Source organism: Apium graveolens, chromosome 1 (genome assembly GCF_009905375.1).
Source record: "Apium graveolens cultivar Ventura chromosome 1, ASM990537v1, whole genome shotgun sequence".
Taxonomy (NCBI): domain Eukaryota; kingdom Viridiplantae; phylum Streptophyta; class Magnoliopsida; order Apiales; family Apiaceae; genus Apium; species Apium graveolens.
In genome coordinates, this window is record NC_133647.1 from 118,893,670 (window position 1) to 118,910,679 (window position 17,010).

Here is a 17,010-nt window from a genome sequence, read left to right on the forward strand (position 1 = left end):
GCACCAGTAAGAGTGAAAAAGGAACTAAACAATATTACTTAGAGATGGAGAGAGAGACATGGTTAAAGGAGAGAGCAAAACATAAAGAGGAGGGAGAGAGCGCCCTTATCCTCGGACTATTGAATAATACATACCGAAAATGGAGTTTGATAACCGAACCGATTTTTACATCAGTGGAACATCATCGCCAGAATCCAACTAAGTTTTTCTTGGGTTGTTTGCTGGAAAATGAAAACATACCTGCATGAAAGTGGGCTAGTTTTGGGTCTTCCAGAACAAACAACGATATTGTTCAAGTGCCACCGTCTTCGGAAAGCTAAATACACACATACATATTTTGTTTAGTCAAAATATAATGATCTAATTAAGGAGAAAATATTTTGTAGTTTAGTCACCCCCATTGTTATTTTATCTCTCTCAGACATACATGATCTTTCGAGTGAAATGATTGAGACATATATACATATGTATTATATATGATGATTAATCTTTAAAATTTTCAAGAACCTTAAGAAAATCGTAGAAATTATTATGTATATGGGCTGCATTTGTTAATTTATATTATTATTTATACACTATTCAAGTTTAGAAAATCGTTTTTTTTAACAAAAAATTATATTATTATTTATACACTATTCAAGTTATCATATTCGAATTGCGTCAATAACAAATATTTTAATTATTTTTTGCTAATTAATTATACACGCACATACGAGAAATCGAGGGATCGAACTCATGACCTCCGGCAAGGGGTACAACAGCTCAAACACGGCAATAACACTTCGTTGGAAAACATTTTTATTGTTATATATACAATAATCAAGCTTTCAAGTTCCACCAACAATAACCATTTATAAATATACAAATAAACATATATTATTTTATACCAATATGTTATTAATCATATTTAAATTTTATTAAACATTTTTATAAATAATATAAAATGAAAATACGAAATAATAATCCGTGCATCAAGAGTAGAGCGCGATTTCTTTCGTGGCAGTTTTTAGCCAAAACTGAAAACGATACCGCATGCCGTTGGTTTTTAAAGTTGAAAATTGAAACCGCAATCGAAATCATCAGTTCGGTTTTACAAATCTCAGTTCAGTTTTAATCGGATTGATTTCAAGTTTAAAATCGTATCACACAAAATTAACAACACACAAAATTAACAACACAAATATGGCTATTGAAACTTTTAAGTAAACAAATACAATGTACATTTGTTGCCAAATAAGAAAATACATAAGTTGAATCAGAGAATTTATTACAGCAAATGACACAACAGAAGTGTGCAGAGTGCATATTAGGTCTCTCTATCCACAGTTTTGTAGAAACTTGTTTGAGTTAGAGCTAGAGTATGATACACATCTCATATTTTATATGGTAGTTAAAGTAGCAGTACACTCAAAAATTAATTTATCATCTTTCAGAGTATGATACACAAATTAGTATTCATGAGTTCATCGACTATATTACATAAGTTTATACTACTAAGACTCAAGTTTTGATACATTGAGAGTTAATTGAGTTCAAAACTAACCAAATTATACGGTTGATACGCAGACTCCTGTGCCATACATTAAAATGATCTTAAAACTATATAAATCGGTCATGTATATATATACACTTAAACTACACAAAGCAGTCTCATATATATATGTATATATTAATTTCTAGAATTATATTATATAAATATATTTATTTATTTTAATAATTCAGATTGATTTCAAATTTTTCGGTTCGGTTTTAATGTATAACCGAAACCGCAGATTGGTTTCAATTTCGGTTCGATTTTTAACAATTTCGGTTTTGGTTTCGATTTTTTTTGGACCAACCAAACAGTCCTTAACGACCAACACCGGTTACTATCATTCAACAGATTGATCCAATAAGAAACGCAAATGGGCCCAAACTTAACAATTAAAAATAAAACCAATAAGAGCCCAATAAAAATAAAACCCGAATTTAACTATCTTCTTCTTTATTGTCTTAAACCTCTTTAAACCCTAGTCTCTCTCTCTGTGTCTCTCGCCCCTTTTTAGTAAATTGTAGAGAGATAGAAAGTAAATTACAATGAAGACTCCAAAATCAAAGCAAGAACCTGTAGTCCATCAAGAAGACCCCGTTGTTTCTGATTCAGATGATGAGGTAGTTATATATTTATCTAATTGTTAAAAATTAACTCAGTTTTATTGTGTGTTTTTGTTGTATGCAATGATTGATTGATAGTTTGTGTAATTTGTATCAATTTGATCTTTTCGAATGGGAATGCTCGATTATTAGTTTTATCTTATTAGTTTGTGTATGTGAATGTGTAAATGAATACTTATCGTTAATTCGAAACATTCGTTGTTCGTTGTATTACTTATGTAGGTATTGTTGAGTTAGTCATTTGCGTTTATCGACAGAAGAATTTGCTTTTTAATAGCGTTCAAGTATGTCAAAATGAAATCTTTACCGTTTAAATTTTGTACTGGTGTGTGTAGGAATGGTTGAAGGATGATAGTTTTGATGGCAGTCTAACTGATTCGGGTTCGGAAGGGAGTGATTTTACGGAAGATAAGGTACATTGTAAATGCCCTGTGAAAATGTCTGTTGGCCGGTACTGTTATAGAATAATAAGTTATTTTAGTAATTTTGGTACTGGACTGTTTTTCATTTTACTTTTGAAAGTTTATTTTTTAACCTCGTTTTTGCCAAATATATTGATATACTGGACGGTTTGATTTAGTTATTTACTTAAGCCCCTGGTTTAGCAAATATTTGACATGCTTTCTGGACAATTTTATGTGACTGTATGTAACCTTATATTTTTCGTGTTGCTGATGGTAATATTAGGACGACCTTACTACAAGCGATGATGCTGTCTCCTTTGACGACGAGGACGATGTTGGTCAGGAAAGTCGTCAGAGTGAAAGTGAAGAATCCCATCAATCAGTTGAAGAGAGTGATTCATCAGAAGATGAGGTGTTTCACATTAGATCATAAATTTTCTATTTTTCTAGTTTAATTAGGTCTTCCTGTAACCTGGACATGAAATACTCTTTGCTAAGTATTCAATTTATTATCCTGACTCAGGTTGCGCCAAGAAATACAATTGGTGATGTCCCTCTTGAGTGGTACAAGGATGAGGAACACATCGGATATGATATGACTGGAAAGAAGTTAAAGAAGAAAGAAAGACAAGATAAACTCGAACAATTTTTACGTAGTGCTGATGATTCAAACAATTGGTGAGTTGTCTGTCTAAACTTTAAATGGTGTCGCATATAAGATTAAACAACATTCTTTTCCCCTCTCACTCTCTATACATATGTAGACACACGCACACAGACTTGTATTAAATTCTGTATAATTTTGATTTTTAATGTCAAAATTTCCATAATTATGTTTGCTTTAAGGCAACCAAGAATTGTTCATTTAATTATTTCGAGTTTGTTTAGTGACTGTAGTCTCATTTAAACAGTAAAAAATATGTGATTGGTGACAACATATCTTGAACTTTGCTTCATGAGAGAACATACTTGTAAAGACGTAAAAACGAGGTAAGATGACCCTGTACCGCCTAACCGCCTAGATGGTTAGACTGTTAGGCGCCCACCTAGATGGTTAGACTGTTAGGTGCCCACCTAGATGGTCATTAGGCGGATTATATGTTTCACTACATAAATTGGGTGTATTTAATATATACATACATTTATATGTTATAATAATGTAGATTTTAGCCATTACATACATTACCAAAGAGTAAATACTATATTTACATATCAAAGTACATACATAAATGTAATACCCAATGATATGTGTTATACGTTTGTAGTTTGTGCATACATATAATATGTATACATACGCGTGTATATATATATGTATGTATCTAACAGATAAGAAGAAAATTAAGAATATTACTTAATAGATCGCTGCCAGGAGATGCTTGTCCGTGTCTTGCTGGTTAGTTAGGGTTAAGTGTGACGGCTGTAGGTAGTTAGTAGTGTTTATAACTTGAATATTGGATGGCCCATATAAAAGGATACTGGATTGGACTTGGTCAAAGATTGACTGGGCTAGGCCATGTTAAAATAAGACGGACTTAGGCGGATTTGTACGGATTTAGACGTCGTCTAGCCGCCTAGGTGCCCCCTATGCGTCGCCTACCCATTGAAAATGAAGACGGGTCCGACTCCTACCCATTTTTACCGCCTAGACGATGTCTTAACAACTATGAAAATAGTTTACATGGTGTCCTTGTATCTTTTGTGTTTATAACTAATGAAATCTATCAAGGTTGCTTCACTTCATTCACTGCCAGTCCCAAAACTGATAATACATGTTACATTGTACCTATTTTTTTCTGTCCTTTATTGTTTGGAGGTCTTTAGATGAGTGGGGCCAAATGCGGTTGTTAAAAAGCTCCAGTAGAATGTAAGCAATCTGTATGATGTTTGAAATCTGTTGGATAACTAAACAAAGTAAAATTGTGGCTATTCAAGTGAAGTAGGAAATTTACTTATTCAAGAGGAAAAGAGAAAATTTAATATTAACTTCCAAGTCCACAAGTTCCTGCCGTAGAAGCTTCTGAGATATATCTTATTTGTTTTCTTTGTATTGATCAGGCGTAAGATCTACGATGAGTACAATGATGAGGAAGTTGAATTAAAAAAGGAAGAAATTAAGATGATTCGTAAATTGCTGAAAGGGAAGGCTCCACATGCTGAGTTTGACCCACATCCGGTTTGCATATTTTTCTTTTTTGAAAGCCCTTTTTAATTTAAAACTGTAATAATATAGGTAAGTTGTTTCCATTTACAGATTCTTTAGCTTTTTTTTTGTGTGAATGCAGCCTTACATTGATTGGTATGCTTATGATGGTGCGAAACATCCATTATCAAGTGCTCCGGAACCAAAGAGGCGTTTTATTGAATCAAAATGGGAAAATAAAAAGGTAATATCACAACATTCGCTCATTTTAATCGTACATAAGATTCAAGAAAATCTGATATATATTTAGACATAGGGAAGAACAAAAGAAAATAGTGTGAATTTACTTGAAGGAGAGGACAATAATGACTTCCTGAGGCAACAAAGGAGACAAAGGCTGAGATAGATGTGGAAAGAGAAAAGAGAATGAGTAGTATTGTATTGATCTTATGTCTTCTGATTATTTCCCATTAATCTGTAGGTTGTGAAGTTTATTAGAGCAATCCGCAACGGATGGATAAAATTTGATAAGCCAAAAGAAGAACCAAAAGTTTACAACTTGTGGGGTGATGATCAAGCAGAAAAGGCAGGTGGTTTGACATATATTCCTGCTCCAAAGCCCCAGCTTCCAGGTTTGAAGTTAACAATTTCTTTCCGTATCATCACAATTCCATTTACTTTAAAGAGCTGGAATTTTTTTCTTCTTGCCTGGTGAAATGGATATTACTGTGGTTATAAACTTTTTATTTTAAGGCCACGAGGAATCCTATAATCCTGCTTTAGAATTCATTCCAACACAAGAAGAGTTAGATGCATATCAGCTTGAGTTTGAAGAAGATCGGCCTAAATTTATTCCAAAACGGTAATTAGTATAGGTTTTATACTCGTTCTTAATGACTAATGTTTGAACTTATTAAGATCTTAATTAATTTCAATCTGTATAGGTTTTTGTCATTAAGAAGTGTCCCAGCATATGAGAAAGCTGTCAAAGAAACATTTGATCGTTGCTTGGATCTGTACCTGTGCCCTCGAGCCAGGAAAAAGCGTGTAAGAGGAGCAAAATTCTAACTATGTATCTTGAACTACCACATTACATATTAATTTTGATTGAATTCTTGACAATTGTACATACATTTCATCTTCAGATTAATATTGATCCTGAATCTCTAAAGCCCAAGCTGCCTAGCCGAAAAGATCTTAGACCTTACCCAAGCACATGTTATCTTGAGTACAGAGGTCACAAGGGTCCAGTTATGTCAATTTCTACCGATCCATCTGGACAATGGATTGCTTCTGGTACAGACTTATAGAACTTATGTTTTTCTTTTATTCGTAAAATAGAAGATCTTATAGACTTCATGTCTGTGAATATCATCCTTGCTGTATGTTGAAACCTGGAAAATAGTGTAAGCTAACTAAAGACTGTAAAATATACCTTATTTAGTCCTTTCTCATTGTTTTGGACTTTAATATTATGGGAAGTGGCTCCCTCTTCACATTGGGGTGTGTAAACTGGTCGATGTGAGTTTAACTATAATCTCTATCCCATAAAGGGTCAAGTGATGGAACTGTGCGTATCTGGGAAATTGACACCGGAAGATGTCTTAAAATATGGGAGCTAGATGAAGCTGTAAATTATGTGGCATGGAATCCTTCTCCAGAGCTTCCTATTTTAGCAGTTGCTGTGTAAGACTAACTTGTTTATATATATATGTATATATGTGTGTGTGTGTGTATTTATATATGTATGTATATATCTATTTGTTTGTTCGTTTCCTGTTCCCTACAACTAAATATGTAAACTATGTTGGCGCAAAACAAATGCAGGGGGGCAGATGTTTACCTTCTAAATGCGGGGTTAGGAAGTGAAGAACAACATAAGATTGAAGAACTTCTACATGTTGAAACACCTGCAGCACCTGCACCAGATGATTCTAGTCTGTTTAATTTTAATACATCATTTTGGCTTTATGTCTTGCGGTGACTGATGTTTGCTAATTACATAATTCATGTTGTTTAGGTAAAGGTGCACCCACTGTAAGCTGGAGTCAAGATGAAAAACACAAGGGAATCAGGTTGAAGCACACAAAGGTACTTCTGTAATATTCTCTGTGATGTTTCAAGTAGTGCAGTGTTGTAATATATTCCTTTGTAATAGAACTTTAAGTAATTTTGATTTCATGTCGTGTAATCTGCAGACAGTGTCTTCAGTGGAATGGCACCGGAAAGGAGACTATTTTTCCTCAGTAATGCCATCAGATATCCTTGTTTTTGGTTTTGGCAATTCTTATTTAAGATCTTAAAGAAAAATCCAAGGGAATAATTAAAATTTGAACTCATGATTTCTGCTCAAGCTTATGCTTTCATTTCTTTGTCTTGTTTATGTCTGTGACCTAGACTAATACATTTTTTAAACACTTTAGACTATGTATTTGATTGTGGATGATAACCTATATGCTTTTTAAATTTTGTTTGTGCATGACGAAGATACATAAGTATCTTCATGCATGAGACCTGGTTATGTGTAATGGGCTCGATGCTGCCATATTTTTAGGGTCCTACATGCAGGATATGAAGGAAAGTGTTTGTGATGGCATAGCATTCCTGAACAGGAATGCCTTTTTAAGCTTGCACAACACTTATTTCACATGATTTTGCCGACTCTCTTTAAACTTGACTCCATTTCTCAATATTATGTGCTATTTCTTAACTCATTCAGTACCCGAATCTAGAGCAATTTCAATTCACCAGCTTTCGAAAAAAGTTACACAAAGAATACCATTCAAGCTGCATGGACTGCCTGTTTCAACAGCCTTCCATCCAAGTAGATCAGTTTTCTTTATTTCAACGAAAATGACTGTACGTGTATATGATTTGCTAAAGCATGAGCTTGTTAAAAAGCTTGAAACTGGTCTTCGTAATGTTTCTTCAATTGCCATTCATCCTGGTGGTATGTGACCAGTTCCCTGTTCATCTGTAGTTTATTTTTGTCTTTCGTCTTATAACAAGCCAATTTTATGTGTAAGAATATTGTTTCTTCTATTAAGAATTGGTACGCTTTGCTCCTACAGGGGATAATGTCATTGTTGGTAGCAGAGAAGGAAAATTGTGCTGGTTTGACATGGACCTTTCATCTCAACCTTACAAAATCCTTAGGTGTGCATCTAGTTTTTGATGCTGTACTTTTTCAAGATATTCTGTTGCTTCATTTCAGAATATTATATCAGGTCTTCCTAGAATCTAGATAACCTATTGAAATTTGAAATGGAAGTAAGGTCGCTTACAACTAGGCATTAGGTTTTCTATACATTTTTGTTTTTGTTCGTTGTATAATTAGTTAAACCAAGGTGAAGGTTGGAAACATGGCACCCTCCCCTGACCCTACTTCTGGGACATACTAGGTTATGTTTGACTAGGTTTATAACAAAAAAAATGATACGCAGCTCATGGAATCTTGGGATTACCTTAAAAATATGTCTTTTTATTATAGGAAAGTAGGACATAGGCTTAAGCCTTGAGGTATGTAAGAACAAGTTCATTCACACTTTCTTTTACGCCACAACTCGAGCTGGTTTCCTTGCTACCTCCATTCCCAAAAAATTAATCTTTTGCAAACATTTAGAGTTGCTGTGGTGAAATATGAAAACAAATAAATTTGTGTATCAACTCCGTACATAAAATAACTGTTAACATATTTTCTTGCTATGGCTGTAAACAAGTTTTTGAAAATTACAGATTGTTTCATCGTCTGCCATAGCACAGTTCTTGAAATCGTTAGAGTTCCTTGCACATTAAATTCATAAGCTAGGTGTATGTGTAGCGAATTGTTGTAGAATAATATAATCCATACCAAGATGATCATTGCATTTTTAAGATGATTTGTGCAACGAAAGTACACTTCCATTGGCCCTTTGCTCTCTTTGTGCCCGTACTCCCGTAAAATAATCCTGTCATATTTATCAACTGCTGAGACTAGTATAGCATTATCATTTATCGTAGACTTTGAGATACAGATAGAGAAGCTTGTTATTATGATATATGGATAATTGATTGAATCTGTATGCATAGAGACATGTTTACCTGGCTCAGAAGAAGTACATTAAGTGGCAGTATTTGTTTAGCATATGGTTCAAAGTTGTATGTAATTTCTGGAATAGACTAGATTCTTAGATCAAAAAATGTTATTGTAATATAATAGCACTCTAGAGGTATAGATGTGAATTTGCGAACATCATTCTTGCATTACATTGTTGTTAATGCTTGGTGGATTTCCCTATTTCTATTTTTGAATTTGTAGGTGTCACCCGAAGGACATAACCAGCGTAGCATATCATAGGACCTATCCTTTATTTGCATCATGTTCTGATGACGGCACAGCGTATGTTTTTCATGGCATGGTGTATTCTGATCTAAATCAAAATCCTCTTATTGTTCCATTAGAAATTCTTCGTGGGCATCAAAGCTCAAATGGAAGAGGTCAGTGCTCTAGTAAATGCGTTTTTTCTTGTTATGATAGCTGTATTCATGCGCAGTGCATTTATAGCTCCAAGTATATAAGAACATATATAACAAGATATGTATTCATAAAAATGTGGATCAAAGCTTTAGATGTGATCCGTTGCTTCTTTTGAGCGTCATTTTATTCATGTAAAAAATATCTGGTTCCAGTGAATTAAAAATATAATCTTATACATGTATGCATATATGTGCGTGTACAAAAATTGACACAACATTTGAATTAAAGAAAATATACCAAACAAAGTTTAAATGATATACTGACCAGCCATAATATTAGCACTGACAAGTGTAATAATTGAATTTGTTTAAGTTCTTTTTGAGTGCTTGATTCATCTAGTCTGATTTTATTTATATAGTTTAGCATTCATATATTTGCAACTTCTGAATTATCTGCTGCCAGTCATCCTAATAAAATCCGTGCTAATTGCTAACATTAGTTTAAATACTTATTCAAAATATTATAAATGACATTTTAGTAAGAAGCAAGGATACGGGTGCATAGTATGGCTGCAAGGCAAATATGAAAATATGGGAATTTATGCAGGTACAGGCAGATTATTATATAATATGAACACATATACTGCTTTCTCTCAAACAATAAACAGTTAGCAGATAAATACTTATTCAAAATATTATAAATGACATTTTAGTAAGAAGCAAGGATACATGTGCATAGTATGGGTGTAAGGCAAATATGAAAATATGGGAATTTATGCAGGTACAGGCAGATTTTTATATAATATGAACACATATACTGCTTTCTCTCAAACAATAAACAGTTAGCGGATGAATACGAATCCCACTGGTGCAAAACTTATAATTAGGTAAACAAGAAGAAAAGGTCAGAATTCCTTGTACTACTTGAATTAGCGGGAGGGTGGAAAAGGTAAGGTGGAGAAGTGTTGAACGGTCTGTGTCTGTAAATAAAATAACAAATATTATATATCAAAATACATATCAAGTCTTGACAATAAGAGGTAAAAAAATAAAATAAAATGAACTAATATTTTTTATGATACTTAAATTTGTTTCTAACTTTTGGTACTAATGCATCCTCATCTGCGCATACCCTTTCACTTTCTAACCCAAGATACTGGGACATGCTATGTGGCATGTCCTGTATGCACCTCTGTAAGAACCCCCCCCCCCCAGATACATAATTTTACATATACGGATTATTCCCGCTTCTTAGATATTTAATCATCTCATTATTTTGGGAAGGTATAAAGTTTTGAACTAGTCTCAATCTAGCCAGATTGCGTATCTTCTATATCTGCTGTTCCTAGTATGGCTTCTATGTCCCAGTTGTCAAACTGCTGACTTGATTTTTTTATAATACGTCAAAACTACGGTCATTAATGTCGAGAAATTCTGTTGCAAATCATTAAAATAAATTGACTAGTATATTGCCTTAAGCTTTTATTTGCATGCTTTAATGATTTTTATAAATCAAATTGGACAAAAATTTACATGTTTAAATATTTTAATGTATCAGGGGTTATGGATTGCAAGTTCCATCCAAGGCAGCCCTGGTTATTCACGGCAGGCGCTGATTCTGTCATCAAGCTTTTCTGTCACTAAAAATCCTGCTACCGGCCAATGTTTTGGTTTTAATTTTTGCTAAATTGAGTTGTCCAAATTCAGTATTTGCAACCCGAAAAACATGCAACAGCTCATGTAGGGTACGTCAAATTATGCACTGATGCTAGTTGGAGCTAGCTGGGCCTTCCAGATGATTAATTGTTGTCATAAGATGTAGAGTCATGTATTGTTATCTAGTTAATCTGATTACATTTTCCGGTTCAGTTTTGAAGTAGCTCTTTTTTTGTATGCGAGACTACACTATCGAATCATATGTGCTACTTTATCTTATCATTATATATTGATAGCTTTATTCAGTGATTTACGCACAACACTTTAAGCACATATGGAATATAGTGGTACATTTATTTGACAATATGTATTGTGATTAGCGAGATTACCTGGTTTTATTGTGCATACCTTATAACAATTGAGTTCTGAATAAAGAGAATTGTATGATTATGATGCTTTACCTATCTTGTTGTGCATTATTGTATATGCAGACAAACATATCCTTAGAACACAATCGTGTAGGCTAGCAAGTACATGATTAAATGACAGTAACTTACTTGAAATTTGGCTATAATAACACAAAATTATCCTTAGAACAGTAGTTAATAATAATAGGCTTCTTAAACCGAAGTCACATAAGCTAAAAATAACAAGACACAAAATCATACATAACACAAAGCCACTTATTTCATAAATTTATAAAATTCCGATCCAACGAGAACCGAATTGACAATTCAGCTGGGATGAACTTTTTTGGCATTAGAAACAGCCTTGACAGCCGATCTCATAGAATTCCCAGCAGCATTCAGCGCAGCTTCAACGTACTTGTTGGACGCGAAGCTCGCCGCCTTCTCCATGCTCCTACCAACTCTCCTAGCTTTCTCAGCAACCTCAACCAATCCATTAAACTCACTCTTACACTCCATTTCCATCTCCTCTTGGAACATTTCAAATTCTCTCATCGCGCGGTCCATCGCAGAGTCCAAGTAGTCTTCTGCTTGGACTAGCGAGGCCTCGGAGTCTTGCAACTCAGAGGAGAATTGGTGATCGAGTGAGGCCCAAGCTTTGTAAGATTCGAGCTCGAAGAGGTGCATGAGGTGTTCGATCGTACAGGGATCGAAGTTCTTGTTGTTGAGTGATTGGTCTGAGAGGTAGTTGAACTCCGATATTAAGCTCTCCATGCCCTTGATTTTAGTGGTTTGTTATGGGATTTTGAGGGGAGAAGGATAAGGAGAAGAGTAGTAGGTAGTGGAGAATATAGTGCTTGCTACTGTATTCTCTTGTTCGAATTCGTTAACTTTCTCTTTCACATTTGTCAATTGTCAATAATTATAATTGCATATTTTACTCATTCACTTTTATGATTTATCACATCAATACTCTTTTCTAACGGTTATATATAGGAATCCTATAAACACACTTTCATCTTGTAATTTTTTATTGAATATTTTATTCAATAAATTAAATACATTAATGATCATGAAACTATTTTGGTAGTGGAAATATTTTACAAAAAAATGTTTATATTTGAAAAAACACTTTAGTTCATTTATTCAATTTGTTTATCTATTTACATGATTTTTAATTATATTAAAATTTATAAAAGTAGTAATCAATCGAGTTAATTAATTTATCAAATATTTTTATTTAATATAATTCTACTATATGAATTTAACTATATCAACGGCTGCCCTTTTTATATAATTTTATGCCAAAAATATATGAAAACACAATTAACTGGTATATAGTGGGGGCATAAATGCGCAAAAATTTAGTATAAAAGTTTTATAAAAACTATACTCCCTCCTTCCTTCCCGGTCAATTCTTTACTTTTGATTCGATCACGGAGTTTAAGAAATATATATAAAATAGTGAAAAATAGAAAAAAAAAGTGGGTGAAGTGGTGGGATCCATTGATTTTTAATGTATAAAATGGAGATAGTCGATTAAAAGTAGCGCGAAAAGGGACGAAAAGTGGGAAAGTGGTGGGACCCATTGACTATTTTTGGTAAGTTTTGAAATATAAAAAATTGGATGGGACATCTGAAAAAAGAAACTGTAAACAAATGGTTGGGCAGAGGGAGTAATAATAATGTCAATTAAAAATTACACATACTTGATTAGATTCATCATCATCGTCCTACACAATAATATCACCTATCACATTGTGTGAAAAGGGTATAACATACATTCAAAAAAATGAAAAGATTGTAAGACCCCGGATTTGTGTATGCACAAATATGTGTTCTAAATAAAAAATGATAAATACTGATATATAAAAGTAAATAAAATTAAGCGAGACAATACATCCGCCCATAATTTTTTTACATGGGACTTACAACTTCCGTAAAAAAATTATCAGCCAAAAGTAATTATCGTAAATCCCCAATCTTTCCCCTACAGATCCGCCTCCAAACTAAATGTTTTGAATTTATCACCCACCTCAACACATCTATTCTATCAAAAAAAAGCCCAAATTTTCACAAAGCCTAATTTTTCTCCCATTTCACTTCTCTCTTCCTCCATCACCACCGATTACTTTTTCTCTCCTCTGTTGATTCAATTTTTCATTAATCTTCTTTGAATCATCTGAATCCAGAATCTTATTTGGACAAAATTCATGTCCAAGCTCAGCTTTAGCTAATTTTGTCTATTCGCTCTTCTATCACATCCTTGCTTAGATGGTTGAACTATAAAATAATATAGGAATAAATAAAATCATTATTTAGGTCATCACATGCCTGGTTGAGAGAATCCGCTACCCGAGTATGGGCCGACTTCTTCCGTGTCTCCTTATATTTTTTATTTTGATTTACTCTCGTTGAAATATGGATAAATATCAAAATATTCACTCAACTGAATATCATATATCAGTTTAATTATCAAAGTTAACGGGATATCATTTGAATCACTAAATTCATAATAAATATCATACATATACCTCAAAATATGTGCTTAAAAATTAAAATTTATTTTATGGAGTTTATATATTTTTCTTGAATCATATTACAACCAAATGAAAATATATGAATTCTAGTATTTTCTATAATATAATAAGATTTTTTTAAATTTATCTACTTTTATTTTTAATTTTGTAGTCATTTGATTTATTTAAATAAAAATAATTAGTAGATAAATTTTTAAAAATCTCAAAAAATCATCTAAAATATTATGAATTCATAACTTTTTATTTGGTTGTAATAAAATTTAAAAAAATATTTAGAATTCTATAAAATAAATTTTAATTCTCGAGCACATATTTTGAGGTATCTGTTTGATATTTATTACTACTTAAGTGATCCAAATGATACCGCATTAAATTTGATGATTAAATTGATATATGACCTTAACTAGTTAAGTGACTATTTTGATATTTAACCCCATTAAAATATAATGCAATCATCTTTATGTTAAGCTAGTGTTCACCTCGGGGTAAGTGAGGAGTTGTTGGACTCGAGTTAGTTGAAGCATGATCTTTGTCACTTTTTGTATCCGATGATACCCTAAACTAAATGTAATGGGTTTGGAATGTTAAACAATAGACGAAGCATCTCAATACAGCGAATCTTACTTTGATCCCATTACATTTAATCTTAATAGTTTGTATTTTAATTTTTTTATAAAAGTGATAATTTTTTATATATTTTTGATAATTTTGAGGTTAATTCAGATATTAACATTAATTATCATAAAATAATTTTTTTATAACATTTTTATATTTGTATATTAAAATTCTTCTCAAATCTGACTTTACACCCTAAATTTTGTAATTTATATTATCAAAAAATAATGATAATTTTAAATCAAAAAATATCGAGTTATATTATTTTTTATATTCACATTAGGATTTTAAAAACGGAGAATTAGTTAATTTGATCTACTGTATATAATTTTTTGATGCGAAATCTTTACTATTTTAGTTGTATTTTAAGTTCTAAAAACCAATTTATAAAATTTCACGGCTCACTCGAAACCTACAAAATAATAATTAATTAAAAGTCATTTTCACAATTATAATATAACTGGAATCGGAAAGAAAATATAGAGAAAGATAATTAAGAATTTTATAATACGATATTACTTTATTATAGAACTTACAAATCATAAAAGTATAAGTTATTTTTGGATTTAAGTATATATTTTCAGTATTGTACAAGTAGATATCATATAATATTATATAATATTGACCGTTTAAATTAGCTTCCAAGTATTAGGATCTGACTATTTTTATTTATTCATATTACGCTTATTTTATTTATCTAATGATTATTTACTCATTTTCTTAATATAATACTCCATTCATCCCAAACTGAGGTTATTATTCATTATAATTCCCTAATTAATTTTCAAAATTTTATTTTTTTATATAAAAATTTGAACATTATATTTTTATTTAGAAGAATTTTTTTTAAAAAAATTGAGGCAACTATATTTTATAAGAGTCTTAAAGTGTGTGACGAGCACTCATCCCCCGGTGAAAAGAATTGGGTAGTATGGAGTGAATATTATACTTCGACTTATTACACCTTGATAGGGAATAAAAATAACCCTAATTGAGGAGTTAATGTCACATTAATTAAATCTGATTTGGTCAAAGGTGAATGCCCAATTAATGAGGCCCAAAACCCTAACTATTTATTAAATTCGTAATTAATAAAGGGGCTAATTAAACAACCCAATAAATGTGTTCAAATAAGTAACTACATCTACAAGAAGTAGCCCCCAAGCAACCCAAATTCAGAAGGAAACTAATTCCTGCTTTCTAGGACTCCAAAGTCCAATCTGAGGTGCAGACTTGCCCATCAAGTCTCCCATTTCTACTCTAATTCTCATACTCTCAACATGTATATAAAGGGTCTTACACCTTCAACTTTAGCAGAATGTTTTGGACAAGAGCTCCACACGTCACAAAGCCGAGAAGGCATCCTACAAGCCACGAGGCCATTACCTGGAACTACATTTTAGACTCAGTCCTCGAAGGACATGAAAGTCACTACGTCCTTGATGAGGTCTCGCTGCCATAGCCCCGAGGGAAAACATCACCAAGAACTACGTTTTGGATTGATCCTTGGCATACGCCAAGGTACGTAGGCATCATGTGAGGGCGGGTTTAAGCCACGAAACGCAAGCGCAGCCATTAAAGCTCGAAGCTTATCAAACCCTGACATTAAATACCCACATTAAAGAAATACGTGTTTTTATCCATAACATTTGGCGCCGACTGTGGGAAGAAGACGACAACCATGAAAGAACGAAGAAGTACCGAGAAACTACCTGATGAAATGTGTAATATTGCATCCAACGTTGAGACTCCACCACAGTCAAACCTCAATATCTGATGGATTAATCTCTCAGGGACGAAGATCCCCATTACCCAACTGTTGAATCAAAGAACGGTATCCAACCTTAACGGATGCATAATTAAGGGAAGAGTCCCAAACTATAGATGGTGCTCTCACTAATGAACACCCGAATTTCAGATGTTAATAATTGTGCTTCCATCAAGGGTGAATGATCACCCACCTTATGAGATGCATAATTTTGTGAAGAAACGCAACATCGAGTGCATGAGAAGTATGAACCTCAATATTTTCAAGGGCTAAACCTTATTAAAGGGATAAGTTACGATTTTTATGATCCTCATATCGGGGATAATGATTGTTCATATGAAGAGGAGATTACCCCAAGAAGGGTGTAGCCGGGCAAGGAACCTATTGTCAAAGGGCGGTTTTAGCCCCGAAGACGTGAAAGAGCGAATGCTCAAAATCATAAAGAAGAGGATCCATGCTCATGAGGCACACATTCGGAAACCCAAAAAGACCTGGAAACATAAAGCAATTAAGATCTACCAACCACAACTCAAGTTGTCGCTTCCACCTTTTGAAGCACCACAACTTTCGATCACAAAACCCATAAGCTGGTCCCACAATAATGGGATTCCCTGTAACCCGAAAGCTAATTATGGGGACCTATCCCCAATCTCAAGGAATGTAAAACTAGGGGACGAAACCCCAATCGGATTTCGGATGTTAACAAATATGTTTTCATCTAGGAGAAACGCTAACCCACCTGACTGGAGTAAACTTCAGCGTCGAACGTAGTAGGATTATGAATTCCGGTATTTGTAGGGGATGATCCTCGTTCATAAAAGATTATAAGCTTTCTCTAGTTCCAATACCTAGGACAGTGATCGTCCATCCG

General features: G+C 33.1%; 2 protein-coding genes across 2 annotated transcripts; one reads left to right on the forward strand and one right to left on the reverse strand.

Moving 5' to 3' along the window:
• The first annotated feature begins 1,982 nt into the window (after positions 1-1,982).
• LOC141666290 (ribosome biogenesis protein BOP1 homolog) lies at positions 1,983-11,114 on the forward strand. Its single transcript, XM_074472283.1, has 18 exons — positions 1,983-2,151; positions 2,490-2,567; positions 2,842-2,970; positions 3,082-3,236; positions 4,614-4,731; positions 4,841-4,942; positions 5,180-5,330; positions 5,452-5,560; positions 5,643-5,745; positions 5,844-5,994; positions 6,252-6,384; positions 6,526-6,635; positions 6,719-6,789; positions 6,897-6,957; positions 7,421-7,648; positions 7,770-7,854; positions 8,996-9,174; positions 10,712-11,114. The coding sequence occupies exons 1-18, from the start codon at positions 2,077-2,079 to the stop codon at positions 10,795-10,797; spliced, it is 2,124 nt and encodes a 707-aa protein (XP_074328384.1). The 5' UTR covers positions 1,983-2,076; the 3' UTR covers positions 10,798-11,114.
• Positions 11,115-11,362: 248 nt separating this feature from the next.
• LOC141666297 (uncharacterized) lies at positions 11,363-12,116 on the reverse strand. The gene has a single exon (XM_074472290.1). It carries the CDS (start codon positions 11,988-11,990, stop codon positions 11,544-11,546), a length of 447 nt encoding a protein of 148 aa, XP_074328391.1. The 5' UTR covers positions 11,991-12,116; the 3' UTR covers positions 11,363-11,543.
• Between the last annotated feature and the right edge of the window lie 4,894 nt (positions 12,117-17,010).

Excerpts from the sequence above, each read along its gene's own strand:
- LOC141666290 (XM_074472283.1), top strand. The coding sequence starts at position 2,077 with ATGAAGACTCCAAAATCAAAGCAAGAACCTGTAGTCCATCAAGAAGAC. Across the intron at positions 6,385-6,525 it reads CCTATTTTAGCAGTTGCTGT|GGGGGCAGATGTTTACCTTC; the intron begins GTAAGACTAACT and ends AAACAAATGCAG. Across the intron at positions 6,958-7,420 it reads TTCCTCAGTAATGCCATCAG|CCGAATCTAGAGCAATTTCA; the intron begins ATATCCTTGTTT and ends CTCATTCAGTAC.
- LOC141666297 (XM_074472290.1), bottom strand. The coding sequence starts at position 11,990 with ATGGAGAGCTTAATATCGGAGTTCAACTACCTCTCAGACCAATCACTC.